This window comes from Diceros bicornis, chromosome 19 (assembly GCF_020826845.1).
Source record: "Diceros bicornis minor isolate mBicDic1 chromosome 19, mDicBic1.mat.cur, whole genome shotgun sequence".
Lineage (NCBI taxonomy): Eukaryota > Metazoa > Chordata > Mammalia > Perissodactyla > Rhinocerotidae > Diceros > Diceros bicornis.
In genome coordinates, this window is record NC_080758.1 from 31503603 (window position 1) to 31525524 (window position 21922).

The 21922-nt window shown below is 41.9% G+C and overlaps 1 protein-coding gene across 8 annotated transcripts in view; it reads left to right on the plus strand.

Moving 5' to 3' along the window:
- The window catches only part of PTPRA (protein tyrosine phosphatase receptor type A), a 170120-nt gene that overhangs the window by 130693 nt on the left and 17505 nt on the right, over positions 1–21922 (plus strand). For 7 of the 8 annotated variants that reach the window (XM_058563083.1, XM_058563080.1, XM_058563082.1 and 4 more), the window contains 3 exons: positions 11337–11427; positions 12607–12683; positions 20062–20098. In XM_058563083.1, coding sequence (XP_058419066.1) covers positions 11337–11427; positions 12607–12683; positions 20062–20098 — 205 coding nt within the window. Of the gene's footprint in view, positions 1–7062; positions 7157–11336; positions 11428–12606; positions 12684–20061; positions 20099–21922 lie in introns of all 8 variants that reach the window. The other variant, XM_058563086.1, reaches the window with a different exon arrangement.

Below are 21922 nucleotides of genomic sequence, written 5' to 3' on the forward strand. Positions count from 1 at the left end.
TCGTGACCTCCAGTGAGGTAGATAGTGTGATACCTTGATCACACTAGTGAACAGAACCTTGAAGTTCTGTTCACTAGAAGGATTTCTCATTTATACTCATTCAGAGCCATCCCTTAAGTAGATTATCCTACAGCAGTCTACTTCCAGAATGGGCTAGTATGTTTAACAGCCATTTGTACACTAGACTGGACTTTTTTCTTCTTCAGTCAACTATTGATATCACTGGGAAATCAGAGATGTCCATTGAGGGAATGGATGTGTGGCAAGCGTTCTGTACACATCACTTGCAGCTGGTGGTGGAATTCTGCGGGACATGTTTAAATTGATGGCTTATTGAATCACATAATACTTCATTTATCATGGGCAGTTGAAGTCGTTATTGTATATCTCGTGTCCTGTCATCAGGTTTACAATCTCTTCCAGAGCCCAGTGCTAAGCTAGGAACATGATCTTGATGACAGGATCATGGTCTTGTCTCCACATCTAAGGTTTTCATTATGATTCTCCTGCTCAGCCTTAACCACAGACAGTTATGGACCCATAGGATCTACCAGAGCCAATTTCTTTGTGGCCTGGATCAGCTGGAGAGCCTTCTCTTTTCAGATCACTCATTAAATGAGTCAGAGCAGGACATCAGCATGTAGTGTATGTTGTCTCCAAAATCCAGAATGGCCCAGCAAGCATTGCTCCTCCTTCTTAGCAGAGTGGGGAGTGGTGGGGTAAGGAGCAGCAACTTGTCCTTTATGTTGGAGGAGATATCCTGGCCTGCCGCAGGCCTTTGACTTTCAGAAAACTTGGCTGAGGTGGCATGTCACTGTATTTTTATCTTTATTTCTGGCATGTACATCTAAGATACATAGCATCCTGCTGTTCAAGTCCTGTCAGCTTGATGTCATCAGCAGAGTTGTCAAGGTGATGTCCTCTGAAGTGGTGAGACAAAATCTGGAGGGACCAGATCACAGCAGAGAGAGGGCAAGATGATTTATCACTGAGGCTGCTCCTGCCATGAGAAAGGGAAACTGCTTCATCTAGTCTTTGTGCACTGTGAAGGGAAAAAAACATGAACTTGCCTCATTAGTAGCAATATTCCAGGTACCAGGGGTTATGTTAATCTGTAGGAAGGAGAGTACATCTGGAGAAGCAGCTGCAGATCTGCAGCTCCACATGATTCATATACTATAATCTACTGGCATTCTTAACAGTTGTCAGTCTTTTGTGCTGGTCTGTTTGGTAGCTTGTGTGGGAGTAATAGGAAGCATCAGAATAGCTAATTCGGGCCAGCCCCGTGGCTTAGCGGTTAGGTGCTCGTGCTCCGCTGCTGGCGGCCCGGGTTCGGATCCCGGGCACGCACCGACACGCCACTTCTCCGGCTATGCTGAGGCCGCGTCCCACATACAGCAACTAGAAGGATGTGCAGCTGTGACATACAACTATCTACTGGGGCTTTGGGGGGAAAAAATAAATAAATAAAATCTTTAAAAAAAAAAAAAGAATAGCTAATTCTAGTAGCTATTGAGCACTCGCTTCATGCCATCACTAAACTGGGACATGTAAATGAATTATCTCATTATTATCTTGCAACTTTTAAGTCTTCTCTAGCACTTGGGATCTCTGTGGCTTACCTAGGGACTTAGCCTTTTGGTAAAGAGAGATTACTGTTCCAGCAGCTTGCATTTGCTCTTGCTACTGTAAATGGCCCTTATCCAAAGGGTTGGGGACCAATGTGGGTATTCTGCCACTTGCTATAGATATTTATTCCGACCATACATTGGGAAAATAGGTAGCGCCTAAGGGGAGACCAGTTCAGGCCAAAACTCCTTCCATTACCTGGCCTGCAAAGGCTCCGTTCTAACTAGCATAAAATAGTGGCATTCTGGGTTCCCAAGAATTTGTTAGCTCAAGGCCAGAACCCAGTAGACTCCAAAAGGTGTATTTCCCTTTATCCAGTGGAGTGACCATGGTAAATGACTACAAATTCTTAAGGGAAGATGAGGAGGAAAGTTCATGGTATGTGAGTGTTGACATGCTATGGCAGGGTGCTTCCTTATGTGTGCCCATCATTGAAGGGTTCTGGGTCTGTAAACTGACCCAGGCCTGAGAGTTTGATGAGAAGGGGCCCTTTCTCTAGCATGGCAGTCTAGTCAGGCCCCCTCAACTGACCTGGGCTGGCTGCCTCCCATTTCCATTATTGGGAGCTTCATGATGAATTATCCACAACCAGAGATGTCTGAGCTTTGGTGACTGTGGCCTCTGAGGCTCCTTCAATCTCACTATGATCGAGAATCCCATTTTGAAGCCAGTCCCTTCCACTAGCATCTCAATCTGGTAAAGACAGCCGGGAAAGCACTTCTTAAAGATTCCAGAGCTTTTCTCACCAGTGTACACCCTCTAGCAAGGCACATGTTGTGGATCTCATCAGGATCATAGTGAAGGTGTCAGTGGGAATGTTGAGACTGTTGGATCTTGTGTAACACTGATCTCCTCTACTTTGTGCCAAGGACTTTCTGGCTTTTCATTGTTACCTAGCTGAATCTAGCATTCAGTGCAGATTTCCACTGGCCAACCTAGCCCACCATTAGAACCATCGCCAGTTTCCTGAGCTGTTACACTAACTGCAGAAGTCAAGTTAACCATACCATAATTAGGAATTTGGCCTTATCCAAAAGTTATGCTCTCCTCTCTTTGGTCTAACATCCCCAAAATATGTATTCCTATGATTTTTGATGATCCAACTCAGTTAATCCCTGCAGTTTCTTCTAAATGTCAGCTTTGCTTTAATACCTTGTTTATGTATTTTACCCTCCAGATTGTGTTATGCTTGCATCCTGATTACCCTTGAGTGTGAAGAGCTGGGTTGTGGGGCAGTTTTTATCATGAAAGCAAGATGTGGTGGAGAACGTAGTAGAGATTTTTAGAAGTTGGCTTTCTCCAACTCCTCTGTTGCCTTTCAGTATTATTTCAGTTGTCTCACTTAAGGCCCTGTCTTTCACATGAGCAGCCCAGGAAAGATATGAATTCCATTGGCATTAGCATTCAGCAATGAGCAGAATTCTGAAATCTTACCATTTGGTTCAGCAAAATACATAGCACAGTCATAGAAAGGCCTTGAGTCTTGTACCGTCTTTGGAGATGAGCATTTGATGTTAGAAGTGGGCTTTTTCTTATTTTATAATCTAAAATTGTCAGAAGTAATCCTACTCCTTGGTTTTAACATTTCTCATCTCCTTTTAATTGGGACACCCCTTTACCACCAGCTAGAAGACATCCCATGTGATTGGAAGCAGTACCTGAAGTAACTGTTGTACAGTTATGAACTATGAGTGGCTTTCTCTTTCCCGTCCTGCAAATTGGTTGACAGTTCCTTTCCCTTCATCTGAACCCAGTATTCAGGTTCATGTCACCCACATTTCCCCCATCAATCTCTCAACTACAACTCACTCTGATACTAACTGTTAAGTCAGTTAAGGTCCTTTATTTAACAACAAGAGAAGTCAACTTAATTAAGCAAAAAAAACCAAAGCCATCAATTGGGAAGACACTGGGGAAGCTTGCAGAATCAAAAGATGAGGCAGGGGGCCAGGCCAGTGGCATAGTGGTTAAGTCCACGCACTCCTCTTTGGCAGCCCAGATTTGCAGGTTTGGATCCCGGGCGCGGACCTATGCACCTCTTATCAAGCCATGCTGTGGCTGGCATCCCACATATAAAGTGAAGGAACATGGGCACAGATGTTAGCCCAGGGCTAATCTCCCTCACCAAAAAAGATGAAGCAGACTACCAACCCTCAGGCAGAGCAGGCCCTGTCCTGGTGGCCACTATGGGGCCCCTTAGGGAAGCCTCTGCTGCTTTCGGAGTTTCAAAATCCTGGGAAAGAGAATCTGGTTGGCACCGTGTGGGTCAGGTGTGACTGTGCTTGTATCCAGAGAAGAGGAGGAGTGATACATAGGGCAAAAACATCGATTTGTGTCTACTCTCAGAGAATTATATTCTTAGAATCATGAGGTGAGGAAGGCCTTTCTAAGCAAAACACAAGATTCAGGAGCCAAAATGGAATAGATTGAAAGATAATAAACAGATTAAAATTTTACATGTCTCTATGAAATATGATGCCATAGAAGAGTGGCCAGCTAGGAGAAACTATTTGCCACAGGTAGAGAATTTTCCATAATATAAAAAGAGCTTCTGCAAACCTGTTAGAAAAAAGTAAACATTGCAGTAGAAAAATTGTCAATTCACAGAAGAGAAACAACTAGTCTATAAACATATGAAAAGAAGCTCAACTATATCTAATAATCAGGGAAGTCCAGATTAAAACTAACCATTATTTGGGGCCTGTTAGATTTGAAAATTTAAAAAGATTGATATCAAGTATGGGCAAAGGTATAGGGGTACAGATATTCTCATACACAGGTAGGGAGTTTAAATTGTATAGCATTGGTAGGATGATTTGGCAGTATCAACCAAATTTTAAATGCTTACACTATGTGATCTAACTTCTGGGACTCTTAACAGAAAACCAAATATGTATTTGTGCAAGGATATTCATTGCAACATTATTTATAATAGCAAAAAAAAAAAATAAAATGAAAAGCAGATATCTATCAGCAGAATGGCTAAATGATTTCTTGCCTTCATTGTGAAGTTCTATACTGTCATTAAAATAAATATGTTGACATAGAAAGATCTCTAAGTCATATTGTATTATGGGAGAAAACACATCACAGAAGACTATACACAGTAAAATCCCCTCTCTTAAAAAAACTATCTAGGGGCAGGCCCAGTAGCGCAGCGGTTAAGTGCGCTTGCTCCGCTTCGGCGGCCCAGGGTTCACAGGTTCAGATCCTGGGCGCGCACCGATGCACCGCTTGTCAAGCCACGCTGTGGCAGCGTCCCATATAAAGTAGAGGAAGAGCTGGCCCCGTGGCTTAGCGGTTAAGTGCGCGTGCTCCACTACTGGCAGCCCGGGTTTGGATCCCGGGCGCACACCGACGCACCGCTTCTCTGGCCATTCTGAGGCCGCGTCCCACATACGGCAACTAGAAGGATGTGCAACTATGACATACAACTATCTACTGGGGCTTTGGGGAAAAAAAAAAGGAGGAGGATGGGCAATAGATGTTAGCTCAGAGCCAGTCTTCCTCAGCAAAAAGAGGAGGATTAGCGTGGATGTTAGCTCAGGGCTGATCTTCCTCACCAAAAAATAAATAAATAAATAAAGTAGAGGAAGATGGACATGGATGTTAGCCCAGGGCCAATCTTCCTCAGCAGAAAAAAGAGGAGGATTGGCATCGGGCGTTAGCTTAGGGCTGATCTTCCTCACACACACGAAAAAAAAACTATCTATATCTGTGTGTGAGTGTGTCAACGCATTTTTTAAAGTCTGGAAGAATACTGTAAACTGTGAGCAGTGGTTACCTACAAGGAGGGTAGAAGATAGGAGAGACATGATAGGGAACTTCCATTTTCTGCTGAATTATTTGGCTTTCTTTACAACAAGCATATTCTTTTTATAACATTTTAAAAAGCAGAGTTTTTTTTTTAATATGGTAAATAAAGCTAATGGAGCTTACCTTTTGCATAATATTCATTATGCTTCAATGGATATATAGCATGTAGAATAAAGAGTTGATGTCCCCAGCTTGGACTGTGTCAAGAGTCTTGTGGTCAGGTCTCTGTGAAAAGGTATATCACTAAATGGGAAGTTGTTCTGGAGAAAAACTGGACCATGGGGGTGAACAGCTGAAGGAACAATAGGCATAGGATGTGACAGCTGTTTTCAGATATTTAACAGGATAAGAGGAAAGTGTGTAGCATTTCTATGAAACCCCACCATGGTTGAAAGTTCCAGGCAATGGCTTATGTCCTAGAGTTATAAATGGGAACTTTTTTATTGACTGACATTTGTCTTAGAAGGAAGCATTGAATTTGTTTAAAAGAAACACTTTGAAAAGCCACTTATTGAAGTCTCTAAAGCATATTTAAGGTTTAAAAAAAAAGACACAATTTAGTTAGCTCCTGAGGGGAAGGGGATAGGAGAAAGAAGAGAGGGGAAGAGGTGGAGGCAGCGAGCTGGTCAAAATCAGTGCATTGCGAGATCACACACACACACACACACACACCACCCTACATCTTTAGTAGAGACAGGTTAATTCTTGGATTTCCAGGTGAAGAAGCGTGTATATGTAATCTAGTGACAGGACTGTGTGGCATCTGAGTGAGGCAGAGGCAAAATAGCCTCTACATTGATGAATTGTTTCTAAATGAATGAATCAGAGCCAGAGGCCTATGGGAATTAGCAGGAACTGTGTCAAGGGCTTGGGAGTTCAACAGTCTGGGGAATTGGGGGTTCAGGGTTTCCAGGGGCCATAGAATGCTCTATCTGACATCTGGTTTTTACACTAGTCAGTACCAGGTAAATACAAAAGAAATTGTGTATCTGGGTGTTGGGTCCTTCTAAACAGAACTATTCCAAGATGAGATGAACTGCCTTAGAAGGTAGTAGATTGCCCATCATGGCAGAGTGTTTGGGCGCTAGTGACTATTAGGTGAGAGTATTTGAAAGGGGATTCAGACTTAAAAGTGAATGAGATTCAGTACTGTACTAGAGACCTTAGGCAGCACAGTGAGACACAAAAAAATGAAAGGTATTAAGGATTGGCAAGAAAGAGACAAAATAAGCAGTTTTCACATAGGAGAATATTGTCCTTAGAGAAATCCAAAGACTAATCAGATAAATTATTAGAATTAATAAGTTATTTTAGCAAAGTCAATAGATAGAAAAACAGCATAAAAATTAATGCATTTCTATATATAAGCCACAATCAAAAAATCTAATAATTTTTGAAATACGCATTTACAGTAGCATCCAAAATATAAAGTACCTAGGAATAAATTTAACAAAATCTTTGGAGAAACTTATAAAAATGTTGAAGACATTAAAGAAAAAAAGCCTAAATTAGTGAAGAGATAAGATCAATGGATTAGAAGGCTTAGTATTGTAAAGATGTCAGTTCTCCCCAAACTGATATATAGATTCAATGCAATTCCAATAAAAATCCCAACAGGTTTTTTGTGGAACTTGACAAGCTGATTCTAAAATTTATATGGAGGAGAAAAGATTCAAGAATAGCCAAGACATTCCTGAAGAAGAAGAACAAGGTGAGGAGACCTGCCTTACCAGATATAAAGAGTTATTATAAAATTTAGTAATTAAAACAGTTTTGTATTGGCACTGGGATAGACGGATTGACCAATGGAATAAAGTAAGAGAGCCCAAAAGCAGATTCATGTATACATGGCAGCCTATTTATGACAGAAATGCTGTTGCAGTTTTGGTGGGGGAAAGGATGGTCTTTACAATAAATAATGCTGGGACGATTGGGTAACCCTATGGGAATAAATAAAATTGAATTCTTGTCTCATACCAAACAGAAAAATCAGTCCCAGTTGGTGTAAATACTGAAATTTGAAGGACAAAATGATGAAACATAGAGATAATAATGTAGGAAGATATACTTATGATGTCACATTAGGAAAGGATTTTTTAAGACTTAAAATGTTGATAAAGGAAAAGATCTATCAACTTGACTACCTTAAAATGTGAAACTTCTACTCATAAATAGATACCATTAAGAAAATGAAAGAGCAGGCCAAAAATTTGGTAAAAAATATTTGTAACACTTAACTGATAAAGGATGAGTATCCAGAAGGTATAAAGAACTCCTACAATTAATAAGAAAATAAACAAGCAGTCCAGTAGAAAAATGAGGAAAACACTTGACTAGGTACTTCAGAGAAAGAGGAAACCTTGTTGACCAGTGAACTGTAGAAATATGGCTAACCTCATTAATAATCAGAGAAATGTAAATTAAACCTACATTTGATACATTTACAGTCTGACAGTGGCAAATGTTGGTGAGGATACAGAACAATTGGAACACTTGACATTGCTGGTGGGAGTATAAATTGGTACAACTACTTTGAAAAACAATTTGGCCTTATCTGGTAAGGGTAAAGATACTCATACCTGAAACTCTTGCACATGTGCACAGGGAAACTCGTACAAATTAGTGCCCAAAGCAGGATTGTTAACTGTAAACAACCCAAATATTCATCAGTAGTAGAATGGATAAATAAATGTTGGTATGGTCTCAAAATGGAGCACTACAGAGTAGTTAATGTGAATGAACTTTGGCTATGTGGAACAACCTGGATGAATCTTCAGAATGTAATGTTAGGCAAAAAAAGCAAGTCACCTCTTGATTATGGTTCCATTTTTATCAAAAAATAGACTGAACACTAAAAATATATTGTTTAAGGATACAAAATGTATGGGATACAAATAAATTCAAGCAAAATCCCAAGCTTAACTTGTGAGAGGAGAAGGAAGAGGACATGGTGAGGAATGGCCCTAAGAGAACTTCTAAGTTAAATTGAGTGATTGATATACTTTTTTTTAATAAATATAAAAATTGAAAGACAAATTTTTTTTAAAAACTGATGCTTTTAAAAAATGACTTAGTAGATAGCCTTGCCTCCAGTAAGGGCTTAACAAGGGATGAAATGGTCTTTGATGCCGCCTAGTGTTTCTTGAAAATTGAAATCTTATAGCCTTCTGGTTCAGCTGCTTCTGCCTAGCTCTGCGGGCTAGGTTTTTCAGAGTAGAAACTAAAAGGAGTAGGATTCCCCTTGTTTACATCCCTGACCTAGGCTCTTCAGTCTGATGCTTTGCATCTAGCATGATGTTCTTAGGGAAGGCCCTTTCTGTTCCCTTGTCAAACAATGGCTCCTGTTTCTTCCTAACTTTCCTTTTAGGATCCTTAGCCTGGCTGGAGACCTGGTTTTATTTCATCATGACTAGGGGAGCTAGGAAGGCTGATAGGACTATGAGGTGTGGTCATTGTCATTACTGACCCTGAGGACTATTTTCAAGAGCCTTGCGGTCACTACCTCTGTTCTACATCATTTTAGACAAGGGGTATACAGGAAAAGTAATGCCTTTGGATTAGTCATGAGGGCTTTCAAAACTTATAACTCATCCTGCCCCATACCAGGGTGGAAACCTGTGGAAATCTAGCCTATCTGGATGAATTGGGACATTTCAGTCCTAAGTAAGGTCTCTGTTCTGTGTATAAGAGTCCAGCCCAGGAAACTCTTTTTTCCCCTTTTTGTATTGGCAGCATAGGGTCTAAAAAAATTGCCTCTCTTAGTAAAATAATAGACAGAACCTCCAGGGTTTTAACTCTGAAGGGAAAATCTCTGAGTAAGTGAACGTGGATGAACTCTTTGAGACCCTGACTCTCATAATCTTAAGGTCTGTCACTTTAATTTGTCCTGCCACTATCTTGCTGGTTCCCAGGAAATATATTTGCTCCCTTCTTAAAGCTCTTACTTCCATCTGGCAAAATTGATTCCTTTTAGGCTGGTATTTCCTTTATTTAATAATATGTTTTTTTGGTTATCCAAGCTAGAAACCTGCGAGTCATCCCTCATTCCTGTCTCTTTCTCTCCCCAATCTACCTTCCCTTCATTCTGTCTCTAATTCTAGTAATTCTAACTCCAGAATATATCTCAAATGCATCTGTTTCCTTATACCATCATTTTTCCATGCTTCTCTTCTTGCCTTCCTCTAAGTCCATTTTCCACCCAAGAGCAAGAGTGATTGCAGTGATGCAGACATGTAAATTGGATTGCAGTTTAAAAACCTTGTATGATTTCCTCATGTACTTAGAATTCAAACTCCCTATTCAAGAACCTAGATGGAAATGTGTAATCTTACCTTGCCAAGCTCATCTCCTCCCACTTCCTCTTGCCATCCCCACCAACCACACTTGCTACTTAACACCCTCACTGACCTGTCAGCTCCTTGCGCCTTCTGCCTCTGGGTCGTCACAGATGCTGTTCTCTATGCCTGGAATATATTTTCCACACTCACTTTCCCTAATAGAGACCGACCCTTAATCTAAGTTTGGGTATATGGGTATTTCTTGGGCTTTCTGATACTTTTGCTAATGAGCATTTTGCTCTTTCACTGCATTTATCATGGTATGTAATTTTATATTTACTTGTTTTATTTGTTTAATGTCCATCTTTCACCCACAACTTTGTGTTGTCCATGAGAGCAAGAACTATGTATATGATTGATTCACCACTGTTTCTCTGTACCCAGCTCAGTACCTAATAGGTACACAATATATATTTGTTAAAAGAATGAATGAAAAGTAATACATGAACCATAATTTACTTAACTGTTCCCCTACTGCTGAATACTAAGGTTGTTTTCAGTTTTGGGTCATTCAAAACGATGATGAAGTAATAATTTGAACATAAGATTTTTATTTCTTTAGGCTAGATTTTCAGAAGTGGAGTTGCTAGGTCAAAGGGTATGAATATTTCTAAGGCTCATAAGACATATTTTCAAATCACTTCTCAGGAAGGTTGTCTAGGTTGGAATTTTACTGTTTCCCTTTTTGCTTTCTTAGTTTTGAATATATGGACCATAGAAGAATAAAACAGTTCAAATAATAAAGTTTAGCTTCCCACTCCTATAAAACTAATTTATTGAATGCTTATTCTGTGCTAGACATGAGATTATCTTATTTACTCCTTATATAACAGATATTATTATTCCAATTTTATAAATGAGGAAACTTGGGCCTAGAAAGTTTAACAGATTTGCTGAAGTTCATACAATCCAGACTATCTCATGTCAAACCATTTATGTTTATCCACATGCCTCCCAGTGCTAACTAATTTACATTTGCTCCAAAACTGCTGCTGATTCAGTGTCACCTCACCCAAATCCTCTGCTTCCTAACTGCTGCATCCATGTGAATGCCCTCTCACCCACCTGCCTATCCTTGCTTACTTGCCACAATGCTAGAGGCTGGGCTGCCATACCCCCTTATCAAGCCCCGAGAGAGGGCCCAACTCAGCTGACCAACCAGATCCCTCCTGTGTGGTTCACTCTGAGATGCATGTCATCTCTGCATGGTGGTTTGCATGGTGATAAATGGCCCATCCCTTCAGTTCTGTCCCCACTTCTATTTACAGAGGTGGTCCATTTTGACCCAGCATTTTAACAGGCCCTTACTACATAGTAATTGTATAAAGAGCATGCTGCCTCCTGGGGGTTCTTGGTGTTAAACTGTAAGGAGCTTGCAGGCTATTTAGAGGAGAGGTACACTCTCTGTGTTAGGCTGCAAGTATTCACCTGGGCTTATCTTTTTTCCCCCAAGAAAAGGTAGAACTTGCTGCCAGGTCAGGGTATGGTGCAACAGTTTGCATGTTTGGTGTTTATCTCTGTTAATAACTCCTCTAATTTCTCTTAACCTTTCAGGCTCTCCCTGCTTGTCCTATCCAGGCCACTTGTGAAGCTGCCTCCAAGGAAGAAAACAAGGAAAAAAATCGATATGTAAACATCTTGCCGTGTGAGTGTTTGTAGGGTTTCTTGGGATGTAACCTGAAACTGCATCTCTAGCTGGATTTTCTGAGGAGGGAAAGAATCTCGCAAATTGATCATAGGAAGGTTGGTAATAAGAGTTCGGTCAAGCCTTTGGCCTAAAAGAGACTTTATGGCTCCCAGGCCGACACCAGGTGTTCATAAAGTCAGTTAGGGTGCTTGAGCAGGTGTTTGGTGGCAGGCCTAAAGTTTCTAGGAGGTCAAGGAGAGCAGTTTTCACTAGGGCCAGATAGGAAGTGCGTGTTGGTTGTGGGTTTTTGTAGTCCTCGTTGCAAAGAAATTCTGATAGAGAGTTCTCTTCATAACCCCTTCCCAGAGTTAGCTGTTGCCAATCAGTTGATCTATAACCCAACAGACATTTTTCTAGGCCAGTGGTCTCTAGAATGGGATATGGGTAACCCAGTGGAATGCGAGAGCAAAATGTTTGATTTGAACTTTGCTTTTTGTGTGTGTGTGAGGAAGATTGGCCCTGAGCTAACATCTGTGCCAGTCTTCCTCTATTTTGTATGTTGGACACCACTATAGCATGGCTTGATGAACAGTGTGTAGGTCCACGCCCAGGATCCGAACCTGCCAACCCTGGGCTGCCGAAGCGGAGCACGTGGGCTTAACCACTATGCCACCAGGCTGGCCCCCGAACTTTGTTTTATTTTTATGATTGCTTTTTTAAAAAATTTATCCTTTAAAAAATTCCTGGTGTGTTTTTGGGTGCATAATATTAGAAAACACTATACTGCCACTATACTAAGCATTTACAACTATTTATATCTTATTTGTGTATGAATATGTGTATATATATTATATATGTTTTTAAAATATAATTGGTATGCTGTAGACATTGCTCTGACTTTTTTTCTTTCAGCAATGTATATTGGCAATTCATCTGTCAAAAAACAGAAGTATTCTCTTTCCTTTTTATCAACTGCTTACTATTTCATATTGTGGGTATATCTTAATTTATTTAACTAGTCCCCTAATGATGGTTGAGATGTGTCCAATTTTTTGCTGTTATAAATAGTGCTGCAGTGACATCTTTATACGTGTGTGTCTCTACACATAGGCACAGATGTCTCAACTGGCCTAGTTGCATCAGGACTAGTGAGAAATAAAGTTGGATTTAATTGAAATATTAATATTTTTTTTGTAGATGACCACTCTAGAGTCCATCTGACACCAGTTGAAGGAGTTCCAGATTCTGATTACATCAATGCTTCCTTCATCAATGTAAGGAACTCGAGCTTTTCTCATTGTTACCTTGAATGACGTTAGGAGGAGTATTTGTCATTTTAAGTTTTCCCTGAGGAGTCTGATTTTTTTAAGGGATTGAAAACTTTTTTCAAAATCAAACAGTTTAAAATGTTTCTTATATTTACCCTGTCATCAATCCCAGAGGTTTCCCAGGCAGAAATCTGAATCTAAATGTGTACTTTTCTGTAAGAGTCAGTGAACCCTTTATTGAGCTTATTCAGATAACTGAGAACAAAAGCAAGCCTTGCCATCTGTAGTAAAAGTAAAGGAGAACAGGAGAAGAATATCTGACACCAGGGAAGTCTGGTTAGTCATGTCTACTATGAACCAAGGCCTGAGAGAAGAGCTGAGACTGGGAGGAGGTTTTTAGGGGTGATTTAGAGAATGTTTACAGAGGTGATGTGAGAGACTTGAGTATGTGTTATAGGCTTGGGGAAGGAGCCAGTAAAGAGAGTTTGAAAAGAAGAGAAAGAGAGAGTGAGCAAGCTAGTAAGAGCAAGCCTGACTACTGAAGCAGGATGCATGAAGAGAATACTGATGAAATTTGTACACCCATGTTCATAGCAGTATTAATCACAATAGCCAAAAGATGGATCAACCCACATTTCCATCGCTAGATGCATGGATAAGTAAAATGTAGTATACACATACAGTGGAATATTATTCAGCCTTTAAAAAGGAAGGAAACTCGGACACATGCTACAACATAGATGAACCTTGAAGATATTATGCTAAGTGAAATAAGCCAGTCACAAAAGAACAAATATTGTGTGATTCCACTTATATGAAGTACCTAGAGTAGTCAAATTCGTAGAGATAGAAGTAAAATGGTGGTTGCCAGGGGCTAGGGGGAGGGGAGAATGGGGAATTATTGTTTAATGGATACAGAGTTTCAGCTGAGGAAGATGAAAATGTTCTGGAGATGGATGGTGGTGATGGTTGCCCAACAGTGTGAATAAACTTAATGCCACAGAACTGTATACACTTACAAATGGTCAATTTTCTGGGCCAGCCCTTATGGCCTAGTGGTTAAAGTTCAGCACTCTCCACTTCAGCAGTCCGAGTTCGGTTCCCAGGCATAGAACCACACCACTCATCTGTCAGTAACCATGTTGTGGTGGCGGCTCACATAGAAGAACTAGAAGGACTTAACAGCTAAGATATACAACCATGCACTGGGGCTTTGGGGAGAAAAAAAAGTCAATTTTATGTTATGTATATTTTACCACAATTTTTTTAAAAAGAATACTGATGGACAGATTAGCATTGAATATGAGAAAGGGCATTTCTTCCTCTGAGATGGATGGTAAAGGAGAATATAGAATAGATAGAGATGGTTGATATGTGTGGGTGAATCAAGCTGAGGGAACTCATCTGTTTTCTCTAAGAAGTAAAGTCGTGATTATCTGCTGAAAGAAGGGGATGGGACTGTGACATGAGAGTAATGAAAGTTTAGAATAGCTTCTGAGATCAATAAGAAAGAATACTGAAAAGGGAAAGAAAAAGGCATGTCTAGCTGTACTGAAGGCCTACCTAAGATGGAAATCATGGATGTATAGGGGCCTCAGTTATGTGATTTTCTCCAACTGGGCCCTGGGATTGGTGATACGCAGAGAACATGTGGTACTCAGACAGAGGGGCTGGGGATGTCAGTTGCAGCTTCAAGTAGTCAGCCCAGGGCTTCAGGTTCAGTAGAGAAAGGAAGTGATGTTAGGAATGAACTAATATACCAAGAAAAGGTGGTGGGATCAAGGAACTAGGTCTTGAGAAAGTGAAAAAGCAGGCTTGGGATAAGAAAAGGAAAAAGATGGAAGAACCAGAGGCTATGGCCAAAAACTAGGCTCCCAGATGGACTTCAGAAATGGAGCAGTCCAGGCATCCCCGGTGGAGTGGATTTGCTGAAGTTCCTGTGTATTTTTAACAGTGATGGTCACATGTTTGTGGTTGGAAGGAAGGGGACCCTGGTAGAGAAATGACTGATGTGGTAAATAAGGAAAATGGAGAAAGGCCAGTAATCAGCTGGAATTCCCAGGACCTACATCAAGGATTATGATGAAAAGGTTGGGAGGAACAAGTTGACTTTAATGTTATATGGAAGAAAATAGCAATATCAGAATGTTTCCTTCTGCAGATAAGCAAATACTCAACTAAAAGTGGTCTAGACAGGAACATTTATGTATCTCATATAATCAGGAGGCAGATGTAGGCCAGTTCTAGGGCTGGCTGAGTTTGTGACATAGTTGACATCCTTAACCCAGGTGCTTCCATCTTTCTACTTGGATGTCTTCAGCCAGTCAGCAATGTCTTTTGGTCACAAGATGGCTGCAGCAGTTCCAAGCATTCCTTGTAAACACAGCAAACAGCACAGAGGAGGAACCTTTCTGCATATGCTTTTCTCTTGATTAAGGAGCACGACCTTTCCCAGAAGCCTCTCCGTTACACTGCTCTTCAGGGCCAGCAGGCCAGGATTGGATCACATGTTTACACCCTCTCTCTAGTCACTTGCTAGGGCATTGAGAATTATCATGATTTACCCTATGCAGCTGGGGAATGGTCACCTTCCAAGCCAAAGGAAGGTAAATATCCAAACAAAATCATGGTTCTGATAGTAAGGAAGAAAGGGGAGGAATGGCTTTTGAGTTAGTAACCAGCAGTGTCTGTCACCATATCCAGTCTGGCTTCTTCTCACATTAAAGGTGAAGACAGATAAAATTTAGTTGGATGTTAAGCCTGGTAAGCAGCTAAGATGGGTTTATTTATGGTGGTGATGAGCAAGGCACTAGGAGCAAACAAGGCTTCTCCTTTGGCCATGCTTATTAGTTGGAGCTCACAGTAGGGCATCCTATAATGTTTTGATGGTTATTGGAGAGTCATTAATAGGTGAGATGAGAGTTTAGATGAAGAGGGTTAAATCTGGGACACTAAACTCAGTAAAAGTAGAAAAGCAGGAAAAGACTTACGATTCACATGCCTAAGAGTCAAGGATTAAAAGCATTTAGGTTTCACGATTTATTAAACTCAGTCAAACTCTTTTGAGCACCTGCTATGTGCCGAGCACTGTGGGTACGCTCAAAGGTTACAGAGATAAGATACGGTCCTTGGGGGCTGGCCTGGTGGCACAGCGGTTAAGTGCACGCTCCGCTTCAGTGGCCTGGGGTTCGCAGGTTCAGATCCCAGGCACACACCGATGCACTGCTTGTCAAGCCATGCTGTGATGGCGTCCCATATAAAGTAGAGGAAGATGGGCATGGATGTTAGCCCAGGGCCAATCTTCCTCAGCAAAAAGAGGAGGACTGGCATCGCATGTTAGCTCAGGGCTAGTCTTCCTCACAAAAAAAAAAAAAAAAAAGATATGGTCCCTGGTATGGCACACAGGTAGATCATTTCCTGTAATGTGCAATGTGCATGAAGGAAGTATAGCCAGGTTCTGTGGGGCTTAGCAAAAGAAACATTCAGCCAATCTGGTGATCCAGTAGAGCTCAATATTGAAGGGTAAGTCAGTGTTCAAGAGAAGAAAGATGGGCAGAAACTTCAAAGCAAAAGGAGAAGCATGAGCAAAGTCAGAGACTGGAAACAGTCTATTACTTAGATTATAAGGTACTTATAAGTCTTAGGTTATAAGGTAAAAGATGGGAAGTCATGGGGGATGAGGCTCAGGGATTAGTAGAGACTTGATCTTGGAAGGCATTGAATGTCAAGTGTGTCCATTGGGGTTCTTAGTTGCAGACAGAGAGTCTACTTTTTCTCTACTCTTTTAAGCAGGAAGGGGTTTATGATAAGATATTGGGTAGCTTACAAAATCTGTGGGAGAGCCAGTGAACCAAGCTGAGGTGCTGCTCAGTGAGGAACAGAGCAGCCATAGATGTACCCAACTACCCCATGTAACTCTCAGAGTGAAACCTCTGCACAGGTGCTACAGAAAACTGGATGCTTCTGCTTCTGCTCCCATGTGTGCCCAAAGACCAGATCTTCCTAGCACAGTCACCATCTCACATTGCTCACTTCTACCCGAAGTCTTGTGTGGGAGCATCTGCTAGGAAGAAGCTAGGTTTTATGCAGAACTGAGCTGTAAGAGAGTCTGGGGAACTGAACTTTTAGTTTCTTACTAGTAAGAAAGTCAAGCTGGAAGGGGTAGAACTGGGTGCTGCTTATAGTATCTGCAAATTTTCAGTACAGCTAAGGGTTTTGATTAATTTTCTAGGAAATTGAGTAACATTGAAAGGTGTTAAAGACAAGGAGTAACATGGCCACATCTGTATATTGATCACCTAGGTTACTATGTGCAACATGGATTTAGGAGGGGCCGGTTGGGGGCTGTTACAGTAGCAGGTCACAGATGATGAGGGCCTGTAGAAGGGTTGGAGAGGAAGCAACAAAGTAAAAGCTACTTTGGAGGTAGAAGTTAGCAGGACTTGGTGACTGTATATGCAAGAGAGTATAGGGTGTATGTAGAGTATAGGGTGGTCCCCGTAGATGTATCCAGTATACAGTTGGTCATATTGATCTGGAGCTCAGAGGAGATATTCCAAAGCCATGGCCTTGAAAGTCTTTAGAGAGAGAAGGGTGGGCCCTGGGGCTCACCAGCCTCTGCCAGGCGCACCGAGCAAGAGGAGAGAAGAGCATCTCAGAGGGCAAAGAGTCAAGCATGGAGGAAGCGTTAGGTGGCCACCAGGGTTAAGTGCAGGTAAGAGCCAGTGGGAAAGAGAGCAGAAATGCTTTGGACTTGGATCGTAGGGGCAGACTATGCTAAACTAAAGTAAGCTTACCGAATTAACGGTGCCATTACCACAATTGTTTTAGAACATTTTTTAACATTTATTGAGATATAATTCACATACCGTGATTTTCACCCATTTAAAGTTTGTAATTCAGTGGTTTTTAGTATATTCACAGATATGTGCAACCATCACCAGTCAATTTTAGAACATTTTCATCACCTCGAAAAAGAAACCCTGTCTATTGCCTCTTACTTTTAGAACATTTTGCTCACCGCAGTAACAACCTTCTTGTCCATATATATCTATATACAGTTAATCCCCATTCCCACCCCCTGGCAACCACTTACCAAGCCCGTTTTGCACAGAAAACTATGATCAGACATGGATCTTGAAGGGAAGTACCAGGCACCACAGAGTGGTAGTATCAGGCAAGGAGGAATGGGCCCTGTGGTTTGGGGAACACAAAGATCTGAAAGTGAACCTGGCTTTGGTCACAGGAGGAGACGAAACATGCAGCGGCACAGTTGGCAAGTGGGCCTCCAACCTGGAGTCTTAGGAGGGACCAGTTTCCTCACTCATCTTTAGACGTCTACAAGTATATAGGGTCTTTGGAAGTGCATGTGTGTGTGTGTGTGCGTGTGCCTGTGTGATCGGCCCTGAGCTAACATCTGCCAATCCTCCTCTTTTTGCCGAGGAAGACTGGCCCTGGGCTAACATCCATGCCCATCTTCCTCTACTTGATATGGGATGCCGCCACAGCATGGCTTGCCAAGCGGTGCGTCAGTGCATGCCCCAGGTCCAAACCGGTAAAGCCTGGGCAACCGCAGTGGAGCGCGTGCACTTAACCACTTGCGCCACCGGGCCGGCCCCAATGTGGGTTTTTTTTAACTGGTAGGAATGTTGCTACCAGCTAGAGCCAGCTGGGATTTGACTTTCAGAGCCCAAAGACATCTCAGTAACCAGGGAGGCACATTTCATCAACATGACACAGGGAAAATTGGTAATTTTGCTTCATTCTAGTTATACTGTACTGGTTAAGCAGTGCCGCCATATCACTATGTAGGCATGCTTTCCTGGGGGACATGTGGCACACTTCTGGTAACGATAGGGCAGGAAGCACTTTGGGGCTGGGCCCTCCAACTGTGCTTTCAGAGTATTCATGGCCCACATGCTCCAGTGAGAATTCAGCAGTGACTTCTTGTGGAGCCAGGGATATGACGTGGCTTAACATACTCTAAGAGCTTCAGTTGTAATTACAAGTTTAGTACTATAAGCAGAATGCAGCATTCTGAAGTAAGGCTTTTTCAGTTTCCATATTCTAATGATTAAAAATATTTGCAGTGGGGCCGGCCCAGTGGTGCAAGCGGTAAAGTGCACGTGCTCCGGGGTTTGCCGGTTTGGATCCCGGGCGCGCACCAACGCACCGCTTGGCAAGCCATGCTGTGGTGGTGTCCCATATAAAGTGGAGGAAGATGGGCATGGATGTTAGCCCAGGGCCAGTCTTCCTCGGCAAAAAAGAGGAGGATTGGCAGATGTTAGCTCAGGGCCGATCTTCCTCACAAAAAAAAAAAAAAATATATATATATATATATATATTTGCAGAAACTTAAATTCCTCTCCTCATCAAAAATTTTAACAAGCTTCCTGATGCTGACTCTAACCATGCCCAGCTCGAGGCCTGAAGCTTTCTCCTTTTGTGTTGGGAAGCAATCCTGCCCTACCCTTGTTTGAACTGGAATAGGAAGTGGCTTCTCAGACTCAGGTCCCTCCTTTATTCTGCTACTGCCTTGCAGACTTGTATTTCACATCATCACCTTGGTGTGACATGGTGTCCCGTCCAGGAAGCTGCCTCCCTCATTGCCCATCTTACTGCTGTCTGAGAGCGGCAGAGGATAATTTACAATCCTTAAACCAAATGATTTTTCACTTAACCAGGAGTTCTCAAGTGAACACTACATTTAAACAATAAAATTGGAAAGATGTATGACTGAAACAATAAAGACTGGAAAAGAAAGTTACGGCCAGTTGTCAGTTTTTCAGAGGCTCCTTATCTGTTAAGTGGCATCCCCAGGCTCCTTTGCTTCTTGTCCCCCACTGCCTGGAGAACCCTATAGTCAAACACTGGGAGCTGTTCCACCATACCCACAGGCTGTTCCCGGAAAGTTTTTGCACCTGGGTAAATACTTCAAGAAAGTTTTGAAGTTAAAAACTTCATCAAGAAAATAACCCTTTTCCCTTCCTAGTATGGGCCCAACTTTACCCCTGGAACCACCACATATGCTTCTGCCTTGGAGGGTTCTTATCCATTAACACTAAGACCCAGATTGTCAGCTGTTGAGAAAGCATCAGAAACAGAGTCTAGCCTAGGAGTTGGTATTTGGGTGTTCTTATACTGGTGTTCATTAATAATTCACTTTAAGAAGACTACCTAGACCATGTAATCTTTGTAATCATTGATTCCTGCTATCCAAAGCTAATCCCTTGGAGATTTCTAGAATGGAAATCCTTGTTAATTTCCTGGATCTTTTCAGAAGGGAGGCTTTGTTAACTGGTTCGGAGTCTGGAGAATTTCATTCCAATCCATTTTTGGTTTTCACTTTCTTTTTCTCCCCTATTCCTCTCCCCGCGCCCCCCAGGGCTACCAAGAAAAGAACAAATTCATTGCTGCACAAGGTAAAGTAACGATAATTTTTTACTCTTAGGCTTAACCATGAGCTCATAGTAGATTTGGGTTTTTTCTTCCATGCTAAATAGACTAATCAGCTTTTCTGTAATTATTACCCCTTGAAAGAAATGTAATCCACCTTGCAGGTTTACAACTAGGGGCCTTGATCTCGATGGCATAGTAGCCAGGGGTCCTTGAAAAGAGGTCCTTTTGTATATGTGCATAAAAAAGACTGGAGAAGGACACACACACAAAACACAGTCTTATGAGGCCCTCTGTCTTGGGGCCTTTTAGAAACCTTAGGTTCAAGCCAGGTGGCTCAGAGTTCAAATTGGGATTCAGTCTCCAGAGAGGATTGGCCACCTCACAGGGTCCGGGCTGGCTCATCTGCCCCTACTTGTGGGCCTGAGGTCCACTGTTATTTACAGATAAGTGGTCTAGGAATCCTCAGAGTAGGGACTCAGTGCCATGGTCCTGCACATGCTCTGCACACATAGACTGAAGTTCTGACCAGTGTCCTCACCTTTGGGATCCTAGCAAAAATATCTTGATGTTTGCAGCATTAAAAAGTAATTGATGGGGGCCGGCCCGGTGGCGTAGCAGTTAAGTTTGCACGCTCTGCTTTGGCAGCCCGGGGTTCGCAGGTTTGGATCCCAGCCGCGGACATATGCACTGCTTGTCAAGCCATGCTGTGGCAACGTCCCATATAAAGTAGAGGAAGATGGGCACGAATGTTAGCCCAGGGCCAATCTTCCTCAGCAAAAAAAGAGGAGGATTGGCAGCGGATGTTAGCTCAGGGCTAATCTTCCTCACAAAAAAAAAAAAGAGGGAGAGAAAAAAGTAATTGATGTTATTATGGTCCATCAAAGCCCATTTATTTAGTCACTTAACAAATAGTTATTGACCATCTCTTGTGTGCCAGGCACTGGCCTAGGTGATGGGGATATGTGGAGAGTAAAAGAGAATATGGCCCTGCCTTTTTGGAGCCTTTAGTTGGTAGAGGACAATTTACAGCAAAATTAACAAATTTTAGTAAGTGGCTGTGCTGTTCAGTATGGTAGCCACTAGCCACATGTGGATATTTAAATTAAATTTTTAATTAATTAAAATTAAATAAAATTTAAAATTCAGTTTCTCAGTCATACTAGTCACATTTTAAGGCTCAAGAGCCACATGTGGCTAGAGGCTACCATAGTAGTGCAAGATATGAAACATTTCCATCGTCACAGAAAGTTCTAGTGGACAGTACTATGACAGAGATAAAGAGAGAGAGAGGTAAAAGGTGGTGGTCGGGAAAAGCCTTAGATCCTCCTGGCTCTAGCAGTCTCCCACTGGGGCCTGGCCATTGCCTGACCAGGCTCGGCTTTCCCTTCCTCTGTAGCCATGAGGCCTTGTTGACACTAAAATATTTGTTGTATTAAGGTCACCTGTGACTTTCTGGGGGCCCTTTTGTCAGACTCCCACCCTTCTGAGCCTCTCCACAGTACTTCACACTTCTTAAAACTCTCCTCCGTTATTTCCTGATAGTTATCTTGATTTTTCTCACTTTTCTAAATATTTCTTCTCTGGCTCTTATTCTTCTTTCTCTCCCTTTAGATATAGTTTCCCCCTCAGTTTGTGGATGACTACTTCCTTGAAACTCCATTCTTGTCTTTCATGGCACCATTTCTTTCAGTTCGCCTGCTTCTCCGTCTGCTCCTCCTTCGTCTCCTTCCCAGGATTTTTGTTCTGTCTGAACTTGAGTAATGCTAAGGATCCCTAGCATTCTTTGTTGGGCCCCTTCTTTTCTTCTCCCCCTCTGTATTCTCTCTGAGACCTCATCTAATACCCAC